The sequence below is a fragment of the Arachis ipaensis genome, chromosome B1 (genome assembly GCF_059453495.1).
Source record: "Arachis ipaensis isolate K30076 ecotype BB chromosome B1, ASM5945349v1, whole genome shotgun sequence".
NCBI classification, from domain to species: domain Eukaryota; kingdom Viridiplantae; phylum Streptophyta; class Magnoliopsida; order Fabales; family Fabaceae; genus Arachis; species Arachis ipaensis.
In genome coordinates this window covers 117079522-117103692 of record NC_142436.1, presented here as the reverse complement: position 1 = coordinate 117103692, position 24171 = coordinate 117079522, and the positions used below count along the sequence as shown (strand labels likewise).

General features: G+C 32.2%; 2 protein-coding genes and 1 long non-coding RNA gene across 3 annotated transcripts; 2 read left to right on the top strand and 1 right to left on the bottom strand.

Moving 5' to 3' along the window:
- The first annotated feature begins 3976 nt into the window (after positions 1-3976).
- Positions 3977-6492, top strand: LOC107632626 (DNA glycosylase superfamily protein). The gene is made up of 4 exons (XM_016336297.3): positions 3977-4434; positions 4549-4749; positions 6028-6084; positions 6166-6492. Exons 1-4 carry the CDS (start codon positions 4015-4017, stop codon positions 6400-6402), a joined length of 915 nt encoding a protein of 304 aa, XP_016191783.1. The 5' UTR covers positions 3977-4014; the 3' UTR covers positions 6403-6492.
- Positions 6493-9481: 2989 nt separating this feature from the next.
- On the top strand, positions 9482-23723 carry LOC110271751 (uncharacterized). The gene is made up of 3 exons (XR_002362381.2): positions 9482-9640; positions 9903-9988; positions 23500-23723. It is a non-coding gene; the product is annotated as an uncharacterized LOC110271751 (long non-coding RNA).
- On the bottom strand, positions 14970-15972 carry LOC110271748 (uncharacterized). The gene is made up of 4 exons (XM_088499505.1): positions 15814-15972; positions 15622-15714; positions 15446-15547; positions 14970-15320 (listed from the first exon to the last, which is right to left on the bottom strand). The coding sequence occupies exons 1-4, from the start codon at positions 15970-15972 to the stop codon at positions 14970-14972; spliced, it is 705 nt and encodes a 234-aa protein (XP_088355631.1).
- Positions 23724-24171: the final 448 nt, after the last annotated feature.

Here is a 24171-nt window from a genome sequence, read left to right as displayed (position 1 = left end):
TATTTTGTTAATTTTTTTCTTTATTTTTAATATGTTCTATATTAAAAAATATTATTTTTTATTAATTATTAGATTGACATATAACACAATAAATATAATAAATATAGTAAAATACGAACTTTGTTAATTAATTTTTTAAATATTCTGGCAACTTAGGATAAGAATTTTGTTAATTGATTTTGTTAATCTCTTTCTTATTTTTAATCTATTTTACATTGGATAATATTATTTTTTATTAATTATTAGATTGACATATAACATTTAAATGTGTTAAGATAAGAACTGTGTTATATATTTTTCGTTATTTCAACTTTCATGATTATTTAGTTCTCTTTATTTTTCTATGTCATAGGCCAAGTAAGTTTTAATTTATTATTTTTCTTTTATATATATATATATATATATATATATATATATATATATATATATTCTATTTTAAAAATTATTTTATTTTTTTAGGTTTTTGAATATGTTTTATTGTATTTTTCTTTTACTTTAAAAATTTTATGGTCGAAGATATTCTGTTAAACGATTCTAACCATATGATCAAGGAAGAAGTTCAAGATAATAAGTTTGAATTTTGGTAATTTATTGAGTCTAATTGAAATAAACACATTGAAATACAATAAGCAGAATCGTTAATGCAACATTTATTAATGAATAATTACTAAAAGAAATATTAGCTATACCAATATATAATGGGGATATGGAATTATGGTATCCAATTTTTTCTTCTTATTTTATCCTTATTTTCTTTTTATTAAAAATTGGCTTTATCCCATGATAGAACTTAAAAACAGATTTCAATAAAAAAAACTGCTACTACGTATTCAATTCTTTTTATTTTATTTTATTTTTTCAAAAACTGGCTTTAACCCACGACAGATTTAAAACTGATTCACTTTCAACCCACGACAGAATTTAAAGCTAATTCAGTTTCAATTAAAAAAAACTATTAATACCTACTCAATTTAAATACGATTCACTTTCAATAATAGAAACTTCTGCACCTTCAATCGTACTTTACTCAAGAGAGTTAAATATCTGTTTCACTTTCAATGGTGCTCTTGCAATCGTTTTTCTTCTTTGCGTCTTGCTACCTTATGTTCTGACAAATATAATTGAAAAATTCAACGAATCAGCAATCATATTATATCAACTAATATAATTTCTATCCCAAATCCATTGCCAAGCACAGGATTAACTACAATTAGACAAATGGTAAGAGCCATCCATCATCATCATCATTTTGTTTCAGGTAACATAAAACTTAACATGTATTATGATAATTTAATTTTTTCGGCTATAAATTCAATTTTTTGCTTAATATCTGTATTCTACTCTTTGAAAAATCTAAAATTGAAAGCGCATGATAATGGAGTTGGTCCAAATAACAGACGACGTCATAGTAACATAATTGGTTGGTATTCTATAACAAAATTAATTAAATTAATATACACTATTTATATATTTCTGATGCTTATTATTTAACTTAAAAAAAATTATATATAATAGAGCACTCCTTAATAAAAAATACAAAAAGTTACTAGAATTTGGTGTCCAATTTTTTTTAGACTTCGTATATCCTTACATAATTTATTTCATAAAATAAATTTAGTGGACAAAATAATAATTTTTTTTAATATTCCATCTTTATCATATAGTATATAAATAATTAAAAAATTAAAATAAATAATGTATTCATAAAACTAATAATAACAAATAGAATAAAGAGAAAAAAATTAACATATCGCCTATTTTTTGCCACGTGTATTTTTAAATCTGAGTGATTAAATATATTTTACAAAGTAATAAGTATAAAATGAAAATAAATTTGTTTCTTTAAATTATTAATTTAATAATATTAAATATATAATAAATTTCTAATGTGAAATGTTAACATATTAACACAAAAAATAAAGATAAATTAGAGTATAACAAATAAACTATTTTTTAAAAAATATTTCTGCAATTTTAACGGACAAAATACTCATCATATTATTAATTTATCATAATAAATTAAAAAAATAAATTTAAAAATGTCACAAATTAATGGACGATATTCAAACTTTGAAAAAAATCAATAAAAAAATTATAATAGAAGAATATTATTTTTAAAATATTCTCTATTTTAGAATAAAATTAAACAAATTTAAAATAATTAAAATCACCTTTATACGTGACATAAAAGTTAACTTTAATCATGATAACTAATTTTACTCTTATGAATTCAAATTATGCTTATTATCTGTATTGCTCTTTAAAAATATATGTCTGGAATCATATTATAATGAAGTTGTTCAAGTAAAAGATGTGGTGATGTCCTAACTGGTTAGTACCCTATATATTTAAAACATGTAATAACGTCGTTTTAAGTCATTTTGCCTATACATTAAATCTTAGTATAGAAGATTAACAAAATTAATTAACTTAATTTACGCGATTTGATTTGATTTCTGAGAACTAATTTTTAATTCTTTTAAGATAATCTACAACATATTAAGTTTGTATTTTTTTTTTGTATTAGTATAGGTCGAGACATACACCACTGCTACTAATTCAATGCCTCAATCAATCTCTTATAATGAACCAGTTACAAACAATGCTAAAAGTCATGCAAATATGAAGTTAGTACTCACTTACTCTACTTATATTTTTAATATTTTATCTTCATCGCATAATATTCATTTAAAATATTTTTTGTATTGAATAAATTAAGAGGTTTGATATTGTACACTACTATATAAAATGCCTAATGTTAAACAAAATTATGAATTCTATAATAAAAAAAATAAAACAAATAATTAACAAATACTATAAAGTTTAAATTGGCAATACATTCATAAAACTAATAATAACAATAACTTTGTAATAAAATTTTGGTAACAACATATATCTTTTAAAATTAAATAGTAAAATTAGAAAAGATCTACCTTAAACACAAAATAACAACTATTGAAAAATAGTACAAAAATATGTCTTATTTTATCTCATGTATTTATTAATGTATTGTATAAATTATATGGATCCTTTTTATTATAGAATCTTTACCCAATTAAAAATTTAATAGATAGTAAAAATTGGTCATGAAAAAATGTGTTCTAATTTTTTAAAAAATATCAAAATACTATATTAAATATTATAAGTCAATAGCTAACTAAATTAAAAATATAGATAACATTGTATATATTTTTATGAGTTACCGGACAAATTTTTATTGAATAACTAATTTAAGTACAAACTAAAAAAATGCTACTACAAATATATTATTTAATGGCAATAACCCAATACACATAACATCATTTAGTGATAAAAAATAAATCTTAATTAAATTACAGTAACTAAATAATAAGTCCTTGATGATAAAAAAAAATTATCAAATTAAAATTTAATAATGTATGAAATATAACATAAACACAAAAAAAAAACAAAATAAAATACAATGAATAAACTAATTTTTAAAAATATTTTCGCAATTTTAGCGGACAAAATCTTCATCATATCGTTATTTTGTCATAATAAATTAAAAAAATTAAATTAAAAATATTATAAATTAATAGACGACATTCAAAACTTTTAAAGAAATACAATAGAAGCATTATCATTCTGAAAATACTTTTTGTATATTTTAGAATAGTTGAGAATAAAAATTTACTCTATCGAATATTTCACCTTATATATTACCTAGAACTTTAAACTATGGCGATTTTATATTACCTCTTTGTTATGTGGTTTTATAATTTAACATTTTAAAGTGTTTTATAGTAATTTTAATTTCAACAAAATATGATATAAATAAGATCACGCCAATATTAAAATAAAAAATATTTATCTAATAAATTTAAAAAATAAATAATATATTAATAAAAAAATAAAATTAATTTCTTAAAAATAATAGAAAAGCAGGCTAAATTCGTGCCTGTTGAGCCGCTAGTATATATTAATTTGATTATTAACCCTGGTTAATTGCTTACTAGAAAGAGACGAACTAAGATTAAAGCGTTACACAGAAGAATGGATAAAAAGAAGATCCTCAAGAGGAAGCAGCATCAGCTGCAAGTGGAGGCGGAGCTCCACCGCCTCCCTAATCCGCAACCAAAATCAAAATCAGTTCGTGTTTCTTCTAAATCAGCCACCACTACCGCCACCGCCACCGCCACCGCCACGAATCCATACTCTTCTCACAGTGGCCCCACTCCACAAGAATGCCTCTCCCTACGAGACACCCTCTTAGCCCTCCACGGTTTCCCTCCCGAATTCGCCAAGTACCGCAACCGACAACACGATGACGACAACCACCACCACGCCGCTACCATCCCGCCGGAAACCGTGCTCGACGGTTTGGTCCGAACAGTGCTCTCTCAGAACACCACCGAGTCCAATTCCCAAAAGGCCTTCGATTCCCTCAAATCATCCTTCCCCACCTGGGAACATGTACGTAATTCCATTTCTATTTGTGCCCTAATAATTCACATTGGGGGTTTTTAGTGTAGTTATAAAATTACTTATCTGCTGTTCCAATTCGTTCCTCTTTTTTTTGGGTGGAAGGTGCTTGGTGCGGATTCGAAGGAGTTGGAGAATGCGATTCGATGCGGGGGTTTGGCACCCACAAAGGCCTCGTGTATTAAGAACATGTTGCGTTGCTTGCTGGAGAAGAGAGGCAAGTTGTGCTTGGAGTATTTGCGAGACTTGTCCATTGATGAAGTTAAGGCTGAGCTTTCTCTTTTCAAGGGAATTGGTCCCAAAACTGTAAATCTTCTTTTCCCTTTTGTCTTTTGTTTTCAGCTTATTGATTGCTAATGTTTCTCAATGCAGCATATTGTAGGAACATGTTTTAATTAATGCAGCATATCTTAGTTAGAAGTATTTCCTGGTAGTTTGAGCAAGATTGCATCTGTATATTGCATTAGAAACTTTGTTCTAGCAATGTGTGGTATTTGGCTTGGTTAAATAAATGGAATAGGACTTGATCAATCTGTTAACACAGAGGAGCTTGGAATAGAGGAGGCAGTTTATATTCTATCCTACAGTCCTACCAAGATTCATTTGTTATAGGGATTTGGGATCATTTGGTAGATTGGCTTCTAGGAACAACTTTTGAATAGTAGTGAAGTCCTGAGTCTTGACTAAGTACGGTCAGCTACATGGATTGACATATTTTAAGGAAAAACTTAATTACAAAACAACTAGAAAAGGAGGCTGATGGGCATGTGTCTTTATTGGGATCTTGTGTTCTGTAATTGCTGTGACTGATCACAGCACAATATTGTAGGGTTAAAATCTTGCTCTGACCATCCTTTTTAATGCATGTTGGATTTTCTTATCCAAATATGGTTTGGAAATAATCAGCTTTTCTGTCATCATATTGCTTATGTTATAAGACACTGTTATCTTCATTAATCTTTTGACTAATAGGAGGAGAATTTTCTATTCATGTCTTAATTAAGAAAGACTTCTGTTTTCGGGATATATTGGATACACATTCATTTTCCTCGATTCGTAATAGTAATGGAAATTGCTTCCTTTTTTACAACCAAGAAAAAAATAATGACTGCCTCTCATGGTATGTGTTTAATAGTTTATTGTGCTAATAATCCTTAAAACATGAAGCTAATAACAGTGATGATTCCATTTCTTCCCAGTAGTTAGTATTATCATGCTGAAATTCTAAAATTTCTCCCTCTACTCCCTTTTATTTATCACCATTTCATTTTGGTACATCTTTGAATCAATTGATTTTGATACAAATTGTATTAAGATATGTTGTTCAACTTAAACAAACAGTTAACCAATAACAAAGCTTTATCCCACTAGGTGGGATCAGCTATATGTTTCAAATGACGCCATTGCACTTTGTCATAAATCATGTCTGGAGTCAACCCATTAAGATACATTGTTCAAATAACGCACCAAAAAGTAACAGCAATAGATACAAAAGGAATAGAGGGAGTAGGATTCGATCAAACACAGATGTGTCTTCCATTTCTGGTTTATGTTGGGTTTGCTAAAGTATGGAATTGATAATAGGTGGCTTGTGTGTTGATGTTCAATCTTCAGCTAGATGATTTTCCCGTTGACACTCACGTAAGTATTATGACTTAATCATTCTTTGTACAGAACATGAATTCGTTTTTCTATTCCTAACACAGTTGAATATTTATGCAGATTTTTGAGATAGCAAAAACAATTGGTTGGGTGCCAGCTGCTGCTGACAGAAACAAGACATATCTTCATCTAAACGAAAGGATCCCAAATGAACTTAAATTTGACCTGAATTGTCTCATGTATACACATGGGAAGCTTTGCCGTAAATGCACAAGTAAAAAGGGTAACAAGCAACGAGAGAAATGTGATGATAATAACTCCTGTCCTATATTGAATTATTGTAAAGAACCAGTTTGAACTTTGATGCTCAGAACTTGTATTGTATAGAACTAACTAGTGGTAATAACGTAGGTTGGAGACTATTTTAAAGTGTTAGTTGAATTGAAAGAGAAGCTCACAATTATGTGTGGTAAGTGAGTCGGTCTCACCGTCTCAGTCAACACCAAGTGACGTCTACTAGTATTCTCAAAGGTTGCAGTTGGTTAGGAAAACAAAGAATATTAAAAACATCACAGAGAGACATTAAAATTAATATTTTTATATTTTAGTGATAAAACTAAATATATAAACATAAATTATAAAAAAATAATTTACTCATTTTTTTATAAAAGAAATTTAGAAACAAATACAATGATAAAAAATATAATTATAAAAGATTGATATGAATAATGAAAGAAAAATAAAAGAATAAGGTGTATTTTTTATAGTATTTTTGTGTTTTTTTTAATTAAAAAAATATAAAATATATTTAGTATTTTAAAATACAATGTTTGTGATTATATTTTAGAAAAATTTTCCATGTACAAGCGTTTTCTTATACAAATCTTTACAGGTGTACCTTCCTCCTTTTCTTGCGCACATTCTTCTTCCTCTTCTTCTTTTCTTTTCTTTCGTTTTTTGCTTTCTATTTCTCCTTCTTCAACCATTACTCTTCTTCTTTTCTTTCGTTTCTTGCTTTTTATTTCTCCTTCTTCAACTATTACTGCACGTTTTTCTTGCACATTCTTCTTCCTCTTCTTTTTTTTCTTCTTCTTTTTCGTTTTTTGTCTTCTCTTTCTCCTTCTTCATTTAGGTGCTTTTCTCTCTGTTTTCTTTCTTCGTTATTCTCGATTTCCATTGTTGTTTGACATCAAGCTCTGAAATCGTTTTTGAAGAAGAAGAAGAAGCAGAAGATGAGGAGGAGAAAGAGAAAGAGTTCTGAATTATGCATAAGGTGTACTTCAACGAATTTTGAGTGTATTTCTTAAATCCTTTGGGTGTAGTTTTTGTAATCCTTTGGGTGTATTTCTGTAATCTTTTAGGTTTATTTCTATAATCGTTTGGGTGTATTTCTGTAATCCTTTGGATGTATTTCTGTAATTGTTTGAGTGTATTTCTGTAATCGTTTGGGTGTCTGAAGTTCCATTATCTTCAAATTTAGAAAGAAACTCGTTTTCATGGAGGAAGAAGTAGAAGAGTCGTTTATAATGCATGGTAAGTAGTGCGCTTTGGAAGTAGGAAGTGGTTGAATAACGTGCGTTTATTTACTCTTGAATGTGGAAGTGTAATGCGTGTTTTTTGTTGAACTTGTGCCAACTTATAAGACTTGTAAACCAAAAAGACTTGTATGTGTAGCAGAACTCTATATTTTATTGGTTAAACATAATTTTGTGTTTTTATATTCATATTTTAATGTTCGTGTCCTGTAAACATGCAGGCAAAGCGATGCCTACTAGGTGGCTGCTAGCGAACTACTTAATAGAAAGTGCCAGGGTTTTTTTTTTTTTTTCGGTTTTTGGTTTACAAAAGTGGTAGTTAACAAGTTAGCAATTAGCAAAGCATATGAGCCTGATGTTTTCGTTTCGGGCTTTAGTCTAACATTGACCATCCACTATCTTACTTGACTCCATATGGTTGTTACGTTTTTGGTACATGTAAACTTATCTTTTTTTTTTTTCTGAGTTACGTATATAATCTGATTACATTTAGTACGTTGTTCAAAGATAAAATGGTAACACGTCCAAAAAAAAAAAGGGGATAAAATGGTTATGCATCATCATGAAAAATGATTTTGGATTTTATCACATTCAAATTAAATATTATGGCAAACAATAAAAAAGACCAACATATTGACGCAAACAATAAAAAAGACCAACATATTGACGAAGAATAACAGAACAAACCAGGCCATTTCATTTAGATAAAATTAAAATGAAATACCATACCAAAAAAATTAAAATGAAATAAAATAACATTGCATAAACTTTATAAATAATATTTGCAACCAAATGAAATTTTCAAAGTGAACACTTAATTACTTATATTTCTATGCTTGCCTTTTTTCAAAATAATATTTCACTATTGTTAAACCACCCCCTTTACTTTTCTTTTGCCAATTTTATTTTTATTTTTTTAATGACTGCCTTCGATTTAGCATTCATATTTTTTAATGAAAAAAAATTATTTAATTAATAGAATTTATTCTAAGACTGGTTAATCCAAAAACTAAATTTGTTTTTTGGTTAACCAAAAATTTAATCATAATTAATTAACTAAATTAATTTTTATATGATAAAATTAATTATTAATCGGTTAAAAAATTTAAAAAATAACTGATTTTTGAAAAAATAAAACGGATTTTTGAATAAAAACAGGTTTTTGGGTAAAAAAAAATCAATTTTTGGATAAAAACTGATTTTTTACAAAAAAAAAATCAATGTGATTTAGGTCTGAATGTGAGGTTTAAGTTCTTTTTTGGTGGAATACTCTGATGTCTCCTCCGGCGAAGTGATGCTATCCGAATTCTTCAAAGAGGTTAGGAGTGGTACCTATGATGGACTTTGATACTTAAATTAGCAAGTGTTTTAAGTAAATTTTTTAGTAAATTAGAGTTGAGCAATACCCAAGTTTAATGTGGTATTTATATAGTAGGAAAGATAAGTTATTATCTTCCTGTAACTTATCCACTTATAATGGTGGGTGGTTATTTTTTCTTTTATTTTAATATTTTTGAGATCTCATATTTAAATATATGAGTGTGTTTATAGGTGTAGTTAAGACTCTGCATACTAAATCAGACAAATGAGGTTGGATGCGCGCGTAAAGAGAATGGTTTTGGACTCTAAAATGAACTTTAGTCATTTTGAATTTAAATTTGAGTTGTTAAGATATGAACAAAACATAAAAATAAAAATTTATATGTAATTATATATTTATATAAAATTAATAATTAAAATTATTAAATAATATTATAGTCAAACATATGTCTAATTATCTCACGATTTTCAATTACCAATTTAACTTAAAAAGTGCAGACAGGTGCACATGAGGCCTCACCAAACTTAAAAGCATAGACCTAAAAAGAAAATGGTAGTAACAAACGATAGTTAAGAGACTAGAGAGATTTTTGTTGCGTAGAATCCACGCAGTGAATAAACAAGCCATTAGCAATATACATAACAATGTGAGACTCTCTTCTCAATATCACTTCACAATTTGGATGTGCTTTCATTATATGTGGTTCTTGCTCCTCTTAAAGTTATCTCTCTGTTGCCAGGTATTTTTTGTTGCTTCACATAACGGTTCTTTATAAAGATGGTTTTTTGTTTGCAAATCTTTTCTATTATAAAAATATTTTTAGTCCAAGAAAATTGTTTGCTTCTTATTGTCGGCGTTACTTTTTTATTATCTTAGGGATGAAATGGTTTTGCAAATTTTGCTATTTTTTAAAAAAGTGTTCCAGTTATTTCTCTGACCATTGATAAAGTTTTGTGATCTTGATAAGTTTGGAATGCACTATTTTTTCTCTTTTATTGTAGATGATTTGAAAATTGCATGTGACTTTGGAGTTCTATTTCAATTCAACCTGATGCAATTCTTATTTGAGCCTCTGAAAAAAAAAAAGGTGACAGAATGATATATGTTTGACTTTTGCAGCCTGATGAACTTAGTTGCAATGACTCTAAACAAATTATTTTGCTATGATGGTTTTTGGTTCATTTGCTAAGTGGATCAAACAAAAAAGTTGTCCCTTGAAAAAGTTTCTAATGATTTGTTGATGGTAAAGTTGTGGGACAATGTTCCTAATTCTTGTAACCCAAGAAAATTGAAATGTGATGATTTATTTGATTCTTTATTTTTATAAAATTCAAGTATAACGAAAAATGATATACTTGCCTAAAATGATTATATCGTGATGTATATTGACTCTTGCCTCCATAAATGAAAAATTTTTGGAAGCGTAATTTGTTGGAGCCAATATGATCTTGCAAAATCAAATTTTGGTGAAGGATTTTAGTCCATATGACACTTTTTAATTTAAATATGGAAGTGGGAATGGGATAGAACGCGGTTATGAAGCGTATAGGTGCTTTACGTGAGTGTGGTGTCAGGATCGAAAAAATCAGACGATCCGAGTTCAAGGTAAATAATCGGACGGTCGATATAAGGTGCACAAATAAAATCATCCAATGTGTGTCCTCCCTATCACGTGTCACACATGCGTTTCTCCCTGGGACGGTGATTCCCTTATACCCAAGGTAGTCAAAATCGCGACTTAACTCGCGAAATCGCACACTTTTGTGATTTTGCAACTCCTCTCCGTTTCGATTTTATTGTTCGAGTGACAGCAGTGTTGTTTGCGTGGAATCGCCGAGAAAAGTCGCAAAATCACTGGAATAATGATTTTGTTGGCGATCCCGTGTGTGAGGAAGAATACTCATCCATAAGCGGTGTTCTATTGTTCCCTAACCTAATTTGAAATTCACCCAAATCCAGCCCAGCACGTATAGAAGAAAGCTGAAAAGGAACCCCTAGAATGGAGTAAAGTTCTTGTAATAGGGGCATTCTTCAAACCAAAAGCAGAGAAAAGCAAAGGCATTACATACAGTGCGACTGGCGCTGTCTTCCTCCTCCGTGGAGGAGGGCTAATCGGGAGCTTGAACAGAAAAGCGAGGAAGGCGAAAGAAAATGCAACACCAACATCTCCTTCATGCGGCGGTTTCACAGTGTCTCTTCATGGAAATTGAGTGACCCAAAACCTAGGAGGAAATTGCGGAGTAGATATTCCAGAGGAATTTTATGGACAATATGCTCAACATGCCAAAGGAGATGGATTTGCCATTGGAAGGAGCTTCGTAAGCGCAGTCATGGGATATTTGGGTTGCAGTGAGTGTTATGGATCTAGGTTGGGGAAAAACGGGTTGGAAAAGGGTGCCTGATGGTGATGGGGATGAGGATGGGTAACTTATGTTGGGTCGGGTCCAATTGTGGACCTGGACCTATGTCAATAAAAACAAAAAAAGAAAGAAAAAGGAACACTAATAAATTTGTTTGTTCTGAAACATTATTAGTGAATTTGCTAATGCGTGGTTTGAATGTGCAACTCTTTTCTTTTTATGAATATATAAATATTTTGAATGTGATTATATTTTTAAATTGTTAAATAAATATCTTTTTTGAATTATTTAATGAAGCTTCTTTAATTAGTGTTATATTCAATTATGTGTAATTTTGTTATATTTTTTATATTTTTCAGATTTTATTATTTATGAATTAGATTTACGTTTTGTCTAACAATTTTACGAATTACGATTTTGCATTAGCTTTTTGAGTCGAAGTAAAAACTATTATTTTACTACCTTGCTTATACTAACATACCCCTCTCCTGAAGCTCTACTTTCCTCGTGTGTCCTTTTCTTCAACTTTTCTCTAGCCACCATTTTCCTTCTTCTTCATCACATTTTTCAAACTTTGAAAAAAAATTAATTACAATGTCAAAGAAGCATAAATGTAAAGATGTTGATTGTCCTGAACTTCATATTATCAATTATCTCTGTCATTCTGATTATGTAAGTTTGTTTTTAAATTTTTTTATATAACTGAAATATTATAAATAATGTTAAAAATTAAGATTGTTAATAATAATTACTGTAATAGTTAGAAATATATATTTGAATTTAGTTAGTGAATATATATATATATATATATATATATATATATATATATATATATATATATATATATATATTTTGAAGTAAGGAGCTCAACACAACAAGGTGGAGCAACAAAAGAACCAAGAACTAAACAGTAATAATAAACAATCCATAGTCATCTCCGGCATTGCCATCAACAACCATTTGGATCAACTCTTTCCAAACAATAGCAAAAAATCTAATTAGCCACCTATTACGTTCCTCCTTCCTTACGGTCACTCCCGTCCAGCTTTCAAAATGTTGTTTAATTATCCCTGGAACAACCCACAATCTGCCATAGTCAAACAACCATGCACACCACACCTGCCAAGTAAACTGACAACGAAGAAACAAGTGGTGGAGGTCCTCAACATCTTTTTTGCATAAAACACACATGCTATCCAGCTGATCAATAATGCCTAGCCTTCGTAATCTTTCCTTAGTATTGACTCTACCAACTAGTACAAACCAGGTGAATAACTCAATACGTGGAGGTACTAAATCTCTCCAAATGGAACTAGTGAAACTATAGCTCGTAATTTTCTTCGGAAGTGTTTTCGCCTGCAAAACCTGCACAAAGGAGTTAGTAGTATAAACGCCAGATTTATCAAATTTTCACACCAGTTGGTCCTCTCTCTCAGTTGTTAACTTGATTGATCGTAGAATTTTATGAATTTGGTTAACTAGTTCCAACTCCCATTGGGATAGTTCCTGTCTCCACTGAAAGTTCTATATCCATTCTAGCCCATCCCAAAAACCACAATTCCTATAACAGATCCGTTCTGATTTGAAACTGAGAAAAGCCTTGGGAAAGTGTCCTTTAACATACCAGTCGGCAACCAACTGTCCTCCCAAAAACGTACTTGTCTACCATTACCTACTTTCAGAGATAAACCCCGAATCATCTTCTCCCTTACCTCCTGCTCCTTGATTTGTAACTGGCAAATATCCTTCCATGGTCCCCCTTTGAAAAATACAGACTGATGACAAAGCAACACATTAGGATTTAAGTTATTACAAGAGCACACAATCTTCTTCCATAATGGAAAATTTTGCTTAGAAAATCGCCACCACCATTTGAATAACAGTGCGGTATTTTGAAGTACTGCATCCCCCACTCCCTAACCTTCTAACTTTTTCGGGACTTGTACTATTTTCCATTTCACTAAAGGTATTCCATGCTTTCTATCTTCGTTTCTCCACAAAAATCTCCTCTGCAGTGAAATTAACTTATCTGCTACTGCTTTTGGCATTTTGTACAAGTTCGGATAGTACACTGGCAAACTATTAAGTACTGATTTAATAAGCACCAATTTACCAGCTTTATTTAACGTTTTTGCTTTCCACAAACTGAGTTTGTCTTCCACTTTATGTATAATTGGTTTCCATGTCTTGACAAGTCTTGGGTTCGCTCCAAGTGGAATACCAAGGTATTTAATAGGCAAGGATGCTTTCTTACACCCTAATAAACCGCACATTCTTTGCGACCACTCCCTATCACAATTAACTAGAATTAAGCTGGATTTATCAAAATTAATACTCAATCCAGACATCACCTCAAAACAGCGCAAAAACCTCTTGTAATTTCTGATAGTAACCTCATCCTGTGAACAGAACAATATGGTGTCATCCGCAAACTGTAAGTGACACAATTCGATGTTGTCCCGTCCGACCAACAATAGAGAAATCCTACTATTCCTCACAACTTCAGCTACCATCCTATGGAGTACATCCACCACAAGTACAAAGAGAAAAGGGGAGAGCGGATCACCTTGCCTTAGACCTCGTTCCATCTTAAAGGATTTAGATGGCGACTCATTTATTAGAATCGACATAGACGCCGAGCAAATACACTTATTGACCCAGCTTCGCCATTTAGTACCAAAATCTATCTTTTGAAGGACGATATCCACAAAACTCCATTTGACTCTGTCATATGCTTTTTGAAAATCCAACTTGATTATCGCTGCACTTTTCTTTCTCGTTTTCAGCCACTGCACAGTCTCACAAGCAATCAAGGCTTTATTATGTATCTTCCTCCCTTTCACAAAAGTAATTTGTGTCTCTCCTACTAATTCAAACATTACACTCCTCATTTTTCGTACTAATATTTTTGATATGACCTTATGTTAATCAATGATAATGTTTGAATTAGACTAATGTAGTAGATTAATAAAAAATATATGTTTAGAATTGCTCGTAATAATTTAGAGAATTATAGTTAATTATTATTAGAGTTACGCTATCACTACAGCACATCCGCTTCTTAGCAGCGGTTTGCAGGATGACTAGCGGCGGTTTCTAACCGCCGGGAAACAAATTGCCAGCGGTTCAAAAACCGTTTCTGTATAGGGTGTGGTCATTGGATTTTGCAGCGGTTTTGTTGAACCGCTGGCACAACCGCAGGGAAACCACCTGATTGGCGTCGATTGACTTAGCGGCGGTTTCAAACCGCCGCTATTTGGCCAACCGGATTTTCGAATACATTTTCTAGCGGTTTTGAACCGCTGCTGTTTCTATTGACCGTTATGTTGTTATATATGTATTTTGCGGCGGTTTCAAACCGCCGCTATTCGATTTTCTCAAAAATTTAAATTTATCTTCGGCCATTTGATAACCGCCGCTATTGTTCCGTCTAAATGGCCGCAAAATGACTGTATTTTGCACCAGCGATCAACGCTATTTTAATTACAGAATTAATTTTTTTTAATATTTGAATTTTTTAAAATAATAGAGAACTTAATTATTTTGTAACTGAATGAATAAATTGATCGGTGAACGAATAAAAACCAAAACTGATAAAATTAATCATTAATCCAAATATCAATAAAGTGTATTCCTTACTAAGAGTTGCATAATCAACAATAAAAAAGTGTATATTTAACTTAAAGAAGACATTTCAAATCCTTAGATCTACTCTCTACTCTGTCCCTCCAATGAATTCATCCATGCAGCCACGTTTGGTGGCAGCTCCCCACCTTGCCCTCGAACTAGACACATAAGAGCACTCTCCATTGCCTTCCTTTTTAATTTCTCAGCCGCCAGCTCTGCTTGCAGTTCAAGCAACACCCTTTGGGTCTCCTCCCTTTGAGTTCCAATGCTCGATTGAGATGAGTTCGTACCGAACACTTGACTAGTAGTCGGTCCGATTCCCATGCCACGCACTCTACCTGGGTGCTCCTTTCCAAGAGCTTGAGCAAGTGAATCATTCTGAGATAACAGTCTAGATGATTCATCATGTTGCTCAATCTCCGCAATTTTTTCCTACACAGTTAGATAAGCAAACAGAAGCATTTATTAGCTAATTGCTAACCAAACAAACTCTGAACACAATTTTAACAACATAAACCTATGAGTAACAACATAGCAATTCTCAACACATTACTTACACCAATAGCCCGAGCTGCATCATGGAGATAGGATCCATTAGGTCGTTTGTGTGTTAAGACAAACAACTCCCCCCTACTAACTGGACGCCCCAGTCGTTCTGACTGCAACAACATAGCTTAAATAGTGAATAGGTCTACATAGAGAAGGTTCAATGAGTAAGTGAATCCTAAATTACCTCTTCTTCTTCGAGCCTTGCCAAGCTTTTCGATCCGCCAGTATGAGTGTATAACTGCTTCGATCGATTCTCAGCATTTTTCTTACACTTCTCCTGTTATCCCACGAAACATAAGAGCTACTAGACACTATTTTTTACTAACTCAATATGACATAAATAGATTTTTTAAAATATTAGATAAAAATAAATTACCTTTGTGTCTTCACTATTGCGATAATCGAGGAACCATCTCCAATGATCCGCAGTAATTCCCGGTGGACGGCGTCTAATATTTTCTTCAAGGGTCCGATCTGCTTTGTAAAAGTAATGATACAAATGGCTCCTCGTATCCTTCCAAGCCCTTCCTAGCATTTTTAAAATCGTACGCTTGATAATTCCTCGACTATCTTCTTCAAAATGGAACAATTCCTGCAAGAGTAGAATTAAATTGTTGATAGGCGTCGAATTAAGTTAAAATGACTTTACAAAAATATAACAATTTACCTTTACACATTCATTATATATCTTGTCCCTAGAGCGAACCTTTCTCCAATCCTTCTCACAGATTGGAAATTTGGTGTAGTCAGATCCCAGCATTCCGATAACGCCGCTTAGTATACCAGCTTCATTTCCAACTGGTTGCAGTCTATCATTGAACCTCAGAACGATCTTTCTACCGTTAGGTGGCTTCATAGCCTCTCTCACACTTAAATGAAGTTGCTTGATTGTCCCATCAGACTCTGTTTATCATAGTTAGTCTTTGTGAGTAACTACTGTGACCAAGATGCAATGAAATCATAAAGAAATTTCTCATAAAAAAATACATGGGATAAATTATTGTATACCAATCGTTTTAACATCCCAAAATTCGGTGGTCTTGCGTCTCTTGCGCTTCAGAGCCTCTGCTGCAGCAAATTGGTTGTCAATGTGTTGCTCAAAGGAATCTACCTCATCTGCCTCTTGGTCTAAGTCTTCATCAGGCGGTTCCGAGTGTTGAGCACCATTCGTAGGAGGCTCTGGAGCAGGCAGTGGTTCGGTACGGGGTGGTCGAAAGGGGCGTAAAGATGAGGTCGGAGCGGCACCAGTACCACCAGACGGGGGAATTAGGCCATCCACTTGGGACACGGATGAAGCCGCAGCAGATCCTGTTTGCATTTGCTGACATAACGAGTCTACATTTGATTTCTTCGTGAAACGACCTATCCTAGGCATCTTAATAAACTTGGTACCACCAAAAGTATCACTTAATACTATTATCAAAATGTAAACAACAAAAAAAATTCAAACAGAATTAAACATGATCATACAATTTAGACACGCTTATCAATAATATATATATGTTATAGCTCCTAAAAGAAATAGCAATAGGCTTAAAATGAGTTAATCGGAAGCAACGTGCCTTTTCAATATCAATGTTATGGGTATAATTTTCTCATAGACCAAACAAGTGCTGTATAAAATAATAATAATGCATGCGGTTCAGAATAGGAATTTTATATGTTCGGACAAATTTAATACATATAGAATAAGGTAAAAGCTCATTCGGACATATATAAAACATATACAATCAGGAGATAATAAGCAATTATATAGCTTTATATAATAAGGAGATAATAAGCAATTATATAAGCAATTATAATAAGTAATTATATATTTCTTTTCACATTTGAATGTACATTCAAATGCATGAATTACAACTTGGCTGCATTAGCATTATAAACCCATTACCTGAAATCAAATCACGTAAAAAAAATTTACGTACTCTGTGTAAGTCATGAAAATATGCATTCTACAATTCACCAAGAAATCTTATTCTAAAATAAATTAAAAACATATCGTGCTTATTCTTTCAATTAGTTAAAATACTCACTATCTTTTTCTTATCCTTGTGCCTTATTTCATAACCTGAGATATGAATGTATAAATAAACTCCTCTCCTTGACCTATATTTACATATCTTATCAATGGATTAATTATCTTTTTTCTACCTACATTAAAGTGAAAATTTATATATGGATTGACTTTGTAAATGTTAACTGAGAAAAAGAAAGGTTTTCACTTTTTTTGCGCTTCTCATAGTTAAAGTCATTACCAAACCAACTAAAATAAACTGGATAAAGATTTGTAAATTCAAAATTCTGGATAATAGAAAGCCATGAACAAATTGAATAGCTCAGTTACTTCCATCACAGTTAAAGCTATGAACTGACTAAAGAAGTAGGAGAGAAACATGACAACGATATATGACCTTATTATTAGTATTATTGTATAATTTTTGTAAAGTAGAATTTATGAAAGATTATATTTTGATCGGGTAATAATTATTTATTTATTGTGAGATATTAAATTAACATAAATATATTATAATAATATTATTGTAGTTGAATTAGATTCGTCATACGGTAGGGTTAGTTAGTTATTAACTTATTATTAATAGTAAGTTAGTATTTATTATTAGTGAAATAGGAATAATTATTACTCGATTTATTTATGAATAAATAAATAAATAATTATGTAAAAAATAATTTAATAAAGATTTAAGAAATAGTTGACTAAAATATTTAATATGAATAATAATATCATAATTTTTGAAAATTAAAAACTATTGGAAATAATTTTTAGTACTATTAATAAAATTTAAAAGTTAAATTATTATTATTATTCTAGAGTTTAGTAAATTGGATCTAGTAAAATCAATTTTTTAGGTGTTTTTAATAATTAATGATTTTTGTTAGATATTTAATTAATATTTTTTGTGTAGTTAAATTTGCAAATTTTTTAATAATGATAGTTAAATAATTGGTAGGTTAGTTGTATTTATGCATATATGCTAGTTACTAAATTAGCTAATTAATAGTAAGTTTAGTATTAGTTTAATAATTTAGTTACTATGATTAGAAAATTATTAACTTTTAGTAGTAAATTAATAATTATTAATTATTTGACTAATAGTTTGCTATGTTTTTGTAGAGTTCATGAAATTTGACATGTAATCACCTATTGTCTTTGAATTGGTACAATCAAAATGTGGAGGAGCATTTACGGTTTACTGGTTTTTATCACGTTTCTCAAATTGGAATAGTTTAATGTCAGAAAGTACTGCTCTAGTCGAGAGGTGGCACCCAGACACACACACATTTCACCTTTCGATTGGTGAGTGTGCTGTGACACTGGAAGATGTGGCTGTTATTCTTGGTCTTTCGACAAATGGTCTTCCAGTGACAGGAGTGACTATGAGTAGTCACGAAGCCTTAAAGGCTGAGTGTTTACACCAATTTGCGGTTGTACCAAGAAAGTCAGACTGTAGAGGAAGCTTCATAAAATTGATATGGCTTCGGAATTTAAAAGAACGTTTACAGTTTATTAACAAAAACAGCATTTAGAGGTACATGAGGTGCCACATTATGTTGATATTTTGTATGATCTTATTTATAGACAAGTCTGGGGCAGCTGTGCATTGGAAGTTTCTGTCTTTGTTTCATAATTTTGGCAGTATCGAACAGCATAGTTGGGGATCAGCATGCCTAGCACACCTGTACAGGGCGTTATGTAGGGAATCTCATTTTGACTGCAAGAAAATCGATGGTCCATGAAGAGCTGAGGATTGATGGTTCAGAGGTTATAATAAACTCTCGTTGTAAGTATAGTTACTAAACCACGCAATCAACCTTTCTTACAAACGTTTTGGTTGTCACAAGTAACAAACCCCTTTAAAATTGATAACCGAGTATTTAAACCTCGGGTCGTCTTCTCAAGGAAGTGCAAGGAAGTATGTTCTTATTATTGGCTATAAAGGTTGTAATCGGGGTTTAGAAGGTGAGAAGCAAGTGATTTAAATGACAGGTGAAGTAGATGGCAATTAAAGTAAATAAATACTCTAAAGTAAACTTCTGGCAAGATAAGAGAAATTGGAAGTCCAACTTAGTTATCTCTCTCAACAATAATGAAAGTTGAATCTAAATCCCACTTAGTTAACCTTTACTAAAGTAAAGGAAAGTCAAGGGACTAATTAGTTTGACCTTCGAATCCTATTTATTTCCTAAGAAAAAGTTAGGATTATTGAAGTTCAGTTCAATTAGCAAGATAACGATTATTAATTATGCTGAGTTTAATAATGTTGAGTTACTGATTTCTTAACCAAGACCAAAAGGAAAAAAAGTAAAATTGTTGGAATAAAAATGTCCTTTAAATGGAAAGCAATGGTAACACAAATTAAGGAGAAAGCAATCAATAACTGAAATACCTCAAATAATCATTAATTCAAATCATAACATGGAAAGGTTTCATAAGTCAAGTTGGCAACATTTATAAGTACGAATAAAAGCATTAAAGTAAATATTAAACCTGGATCGAGAGTCACTCTTACAAACTAAGAGAAGTCCTAAATCTTAATCCTAATCCTAAGAGAGAGAGGAGAGAACCTCTCTCAAACTAAATCTAAATCATGGAAAGTGAAAATTGGCGAGCTCTCCCTGAATGGATGCGTTCCCCCACTTTGTAACCTCTCGTCTATGCCTTATGGACTTGGATTTGGGCCAAAAAGGGCTTCAGAATTCGCTATGAGCGTTTTCTGCAATTTCTGATGCGTGGCCTCTGTCACGCGACCGCGTGACCGTCATACGACTGCGTCATTCGGAGCATTTCTTTGCCACGCGGTTGCGTCAGTCATGCGGCCGCGTCGCTGCTGATTCGCGCTTGGCGCGCGATCGTTTCGTTCATGCGATCGCGTGGATGCCAGCTTCTTCAGAAGCTCCGTTTTGTGCTTTCCTTCCATTTTTGTATGTTTCCTTTCCATCCTTTAAGTCATTCCTATCTTAGAAGATCTGAAACTACTCAACACACTAATCACAGCATCGAATGGAAATAAAGGTAATTAAAACAATTAATATTAAAGCATAGGAAACATGTTTTTCACATACATCACATAATAAGGAAGAGAAAGTAAAACCATGAAATTAATATGAATAAGTGGGTGAAGGATTGAATAAATCACTCAAATTAAGCACAAAATATATAATAAAATATGGGTTTATCAGTGCACTAACACTTCTTTTAGCTTGGGCTTTGATCCGTGTACCATTTCTTGCGCCGGTTCCTAGGAAACCCCATAGTGTTTCGCTTACAAACAGAAAACATTATCGACTGACATCGTATCTTCGTATTTAGAATCCAGGTGTGTTAATGAAATAAATCATATTAGGTGGCTAACTGGGAGCGTGCAGACCGACGCTATAGATATCTTAGTCTTGCTCACTTTAGGAAGTCATTGGATGATCTTCAGGAAGGTTAGGTATGTTTTCAATAAAGAAGTATTTGTTTCGGGTGTAGTCTTATTATTATTTGGCATGTAATTATCTGTTTCTTTTATTGTGTGCAGTTTGTGTGGGTTGCCTATGGTGTTGATCGCATTGAGCCAAATATAATTCCTATAGACATCTACATGCACTCAGTTGTGTGGAGCGCTACGGTGCCATTGGTATCATTTGAATGCATTGAGTGGCATGCAACTGATAGGTTTAGGCGACAGTTTGGTTTCATTCAGGGAGTTCCTCATCAGGAACAGAGTCTGGATAAGGCACACAGGGAAGTCTTGACTGGTCCTAAGAATCTTGACTGGTTCACAACCACGACTCATTCATTTTGGGTGATGCAGTAGACAAACAGGTATAATCACATTCTTACTGAGCTTCCTGTGCCTCCACAGCAACCCTTAGAGATTTACAAGTATTGGTACCGAACAAAGTATGACAACCACTTGAACTTGTCGGATCTTGTGGTGCAAGAGAATGATGAGGGTAATCCAGTTAGGGATTATAACAATCAAGAACAAGAGCCACAATTACCACCACCTCCACTTCCACAAGAACAACCACAGTCCTCGATCCTATATGTACCTGAAAGAGCGAAACTCTCGCGCGATCTAGAATTTTCTAAAAATAAATTCCCATTGTAAGTATAGCTTCTAGACCGACAAGAATTCCTTCTTTACAAAAGTTTTGATTGTCACAAGTAACAAACCCCTTTAAAATTGATAACCGAAGTATTTAAACCTCGGGTCGTCTTCTCAAGGAATTGCAAGGAGGTATGTTCTTATTATTGGTTATGAGTTTTGTAAATTGGGGGTTTTTGAAATAAGGAGCAAGTAATTTAAATGACAAGGAAAATAAATTAATAATAATAAAATCTCTTGGCAAGGTATAAGAATTTGGAATTTCTATCCTAGTTATCCTTATCAGGTGTGATGAGAATTGGATTTTTATCCCACTTAGTTAAGTCAAGTGGACTAATTAGCTTGATCCTCAAGTCCTAGTCAATCCCTGTGGGAAGACTAGCTTTAGAGTGATCTAGATTAATTAGGAATCTGCCAATTTCAACCACTGCTGAGTTTGACAACTCAAGTGTTACCAATTACTTAACCAAAGCCAAAAGGAAGAAAATATCTAAATTAAATTAAAAGCATTCATAAATAGAATAAAATAATCATAAATTGAAATACCTCAAATAACATTAATTAAGAAAATCATACGTAACATAGAAAATTTCATAAATTAAATTGGGAAAATAAATAAAGGAAAATTGAACCTAATAAAAAGAAACAATCCTGATAGCAAGAGGAATCCTAATCCTAAATCCTAAGAGAGAGGAGAGAACCTCTCCCTCTAAAAACTACATCTAAAATTATGAATTATGAGCTTTCCCTTGTGAATGGATGCATTCTCTCACTTTATAGCCTCTAATATGTGTTTTCTGGGCCGAGAACTGGGTCAGAAACAACCCAGAATTCGCTGGTTTCGAATTCAAACACGCTGGTTTTTTTCGCCACTGCGACGCGTCCGCGTAGACCACGCGTTCGCGTCACTTATCGTCAGAAAAACTATGGAAAATTATATATCAAATCGAAGCCCCGAACGTTAGTTTCCAACGCAACTAGAACCGCATCATTTGGACCTCTGTAGCTAAAGTTATAGCCATTTGAGTGCGAAGAAGTCAGGCTGATAGCTTTGCAATTCCTTCCACTTCTTGTATTTCTTCCATTTTTGTATGCTTCCTTTCCATCCTCCAAGCCATTCCTGCCCTATAAACTTTGAAATCACTTAACACACATATCAAGGCATCTAATGGTAATAAGAGAGGATTAATATTAGCAATTTAAAGGCTCAGGAAACATGTTTTCAATCATAGCCCAAAATTAGGAAGGAAAACGTAAAACCATGCAAATAGTATGAATAAGTGGGTAAAGAGTTGATAAAAATCACTCAATTGAGCACAAGATAAACCATAAAATAGTGATTTATCAATACCTCAAACACAATTTATCCCGTCATACCCATTACATCAGCAATATTGGAGTACTCCACAGTTTGACACAGGAGACGGAGCTTCATTTAGTCAGTTACTTAAGTTCATAGCTACAGATCTAAGCCAATCACAATCTAGCCATCAGCTTGATATGATGACGGGTAAGTATTCCTTGGACGCGAGGAATCCATGCCGCACTTTCTCGGGTACTTCTGGAGGGTTAGTATCTATAAACTATAGTAGGAGTGACAGTGGCCGAGAAATTCTTAACAGACAAAACCCACGACGTGTTTCAATGGGTCTAATTGAAGAAAAAACTAAGGCGGATTAAGCAAGAGATTGATGACTATCTAGTAGAGCAACCAGATAATAAGGATGACGAGGAGGATGAAGATGAGGATCAAGAATTCCACAATGATGATTCTGATCATGGTGATGATGTAGGTCTGAGTACAGGTTTACTTTTTTGTTGTTTGATTATGTTATATTCATATTTAGATATTCTGTTGTTTGATTATATTATATTCATATTTAGAGGTTCTGTTGATTGCAAATATTATATTCATATTTGGATGGTCTGTTTGATTAAATTATATACAGGTGGGGCACGAACTCCAAATGAGACAGGTAAAGGGTAAAATCTTAGAGTTGATCCACCACAACGTAGCGCTAATCGATTCATCCCGTCTGTGTTCAAAAGGGCCACCAAGAAGTGCAAGAGTTTTATGAAAGATGTAAAGTGGGCAATGAAAAAGTAGTTGTTGTGTACTTAACTTTTTATGTATCATTTAACTTTTCTATGTATCATTACTATGCTCATAAAGTATTTGGATAAATTGTAAAGTTTCAAATATTATAGAGTGTTTGAATAAAACATAAAGTCGCAAATGTCATAGAGTAATTTGATTAAATAGAATGTTTTAAATATCATAGTGTTTGGATAAAACATAAAGTCGCAAATGTCGTAAAGTAATTTGATAAAACGAAAGTTACAAATGTCATAGAGTACTTGCATAGAATGTAAAATATATAACTCTACCAAGCATTATTGCCGGCACTTGCATCACTGACGGAGGAAAAATGTCGATGAAGAATTTCACAAAAATATCGCGTTGCAAGTATAGTTCTAAACCAACAAATCATCCCTGGTCAACATTTAAATTGTTTGTCACTTAAGCAAACCCAATAAAATTAACCAAAGTATTTAAACTTCGGGTCGTCTCTCAAGGAATTGCAGGGAAGTGTAGTTTGTTATTAGCTATGGAAAAGTAT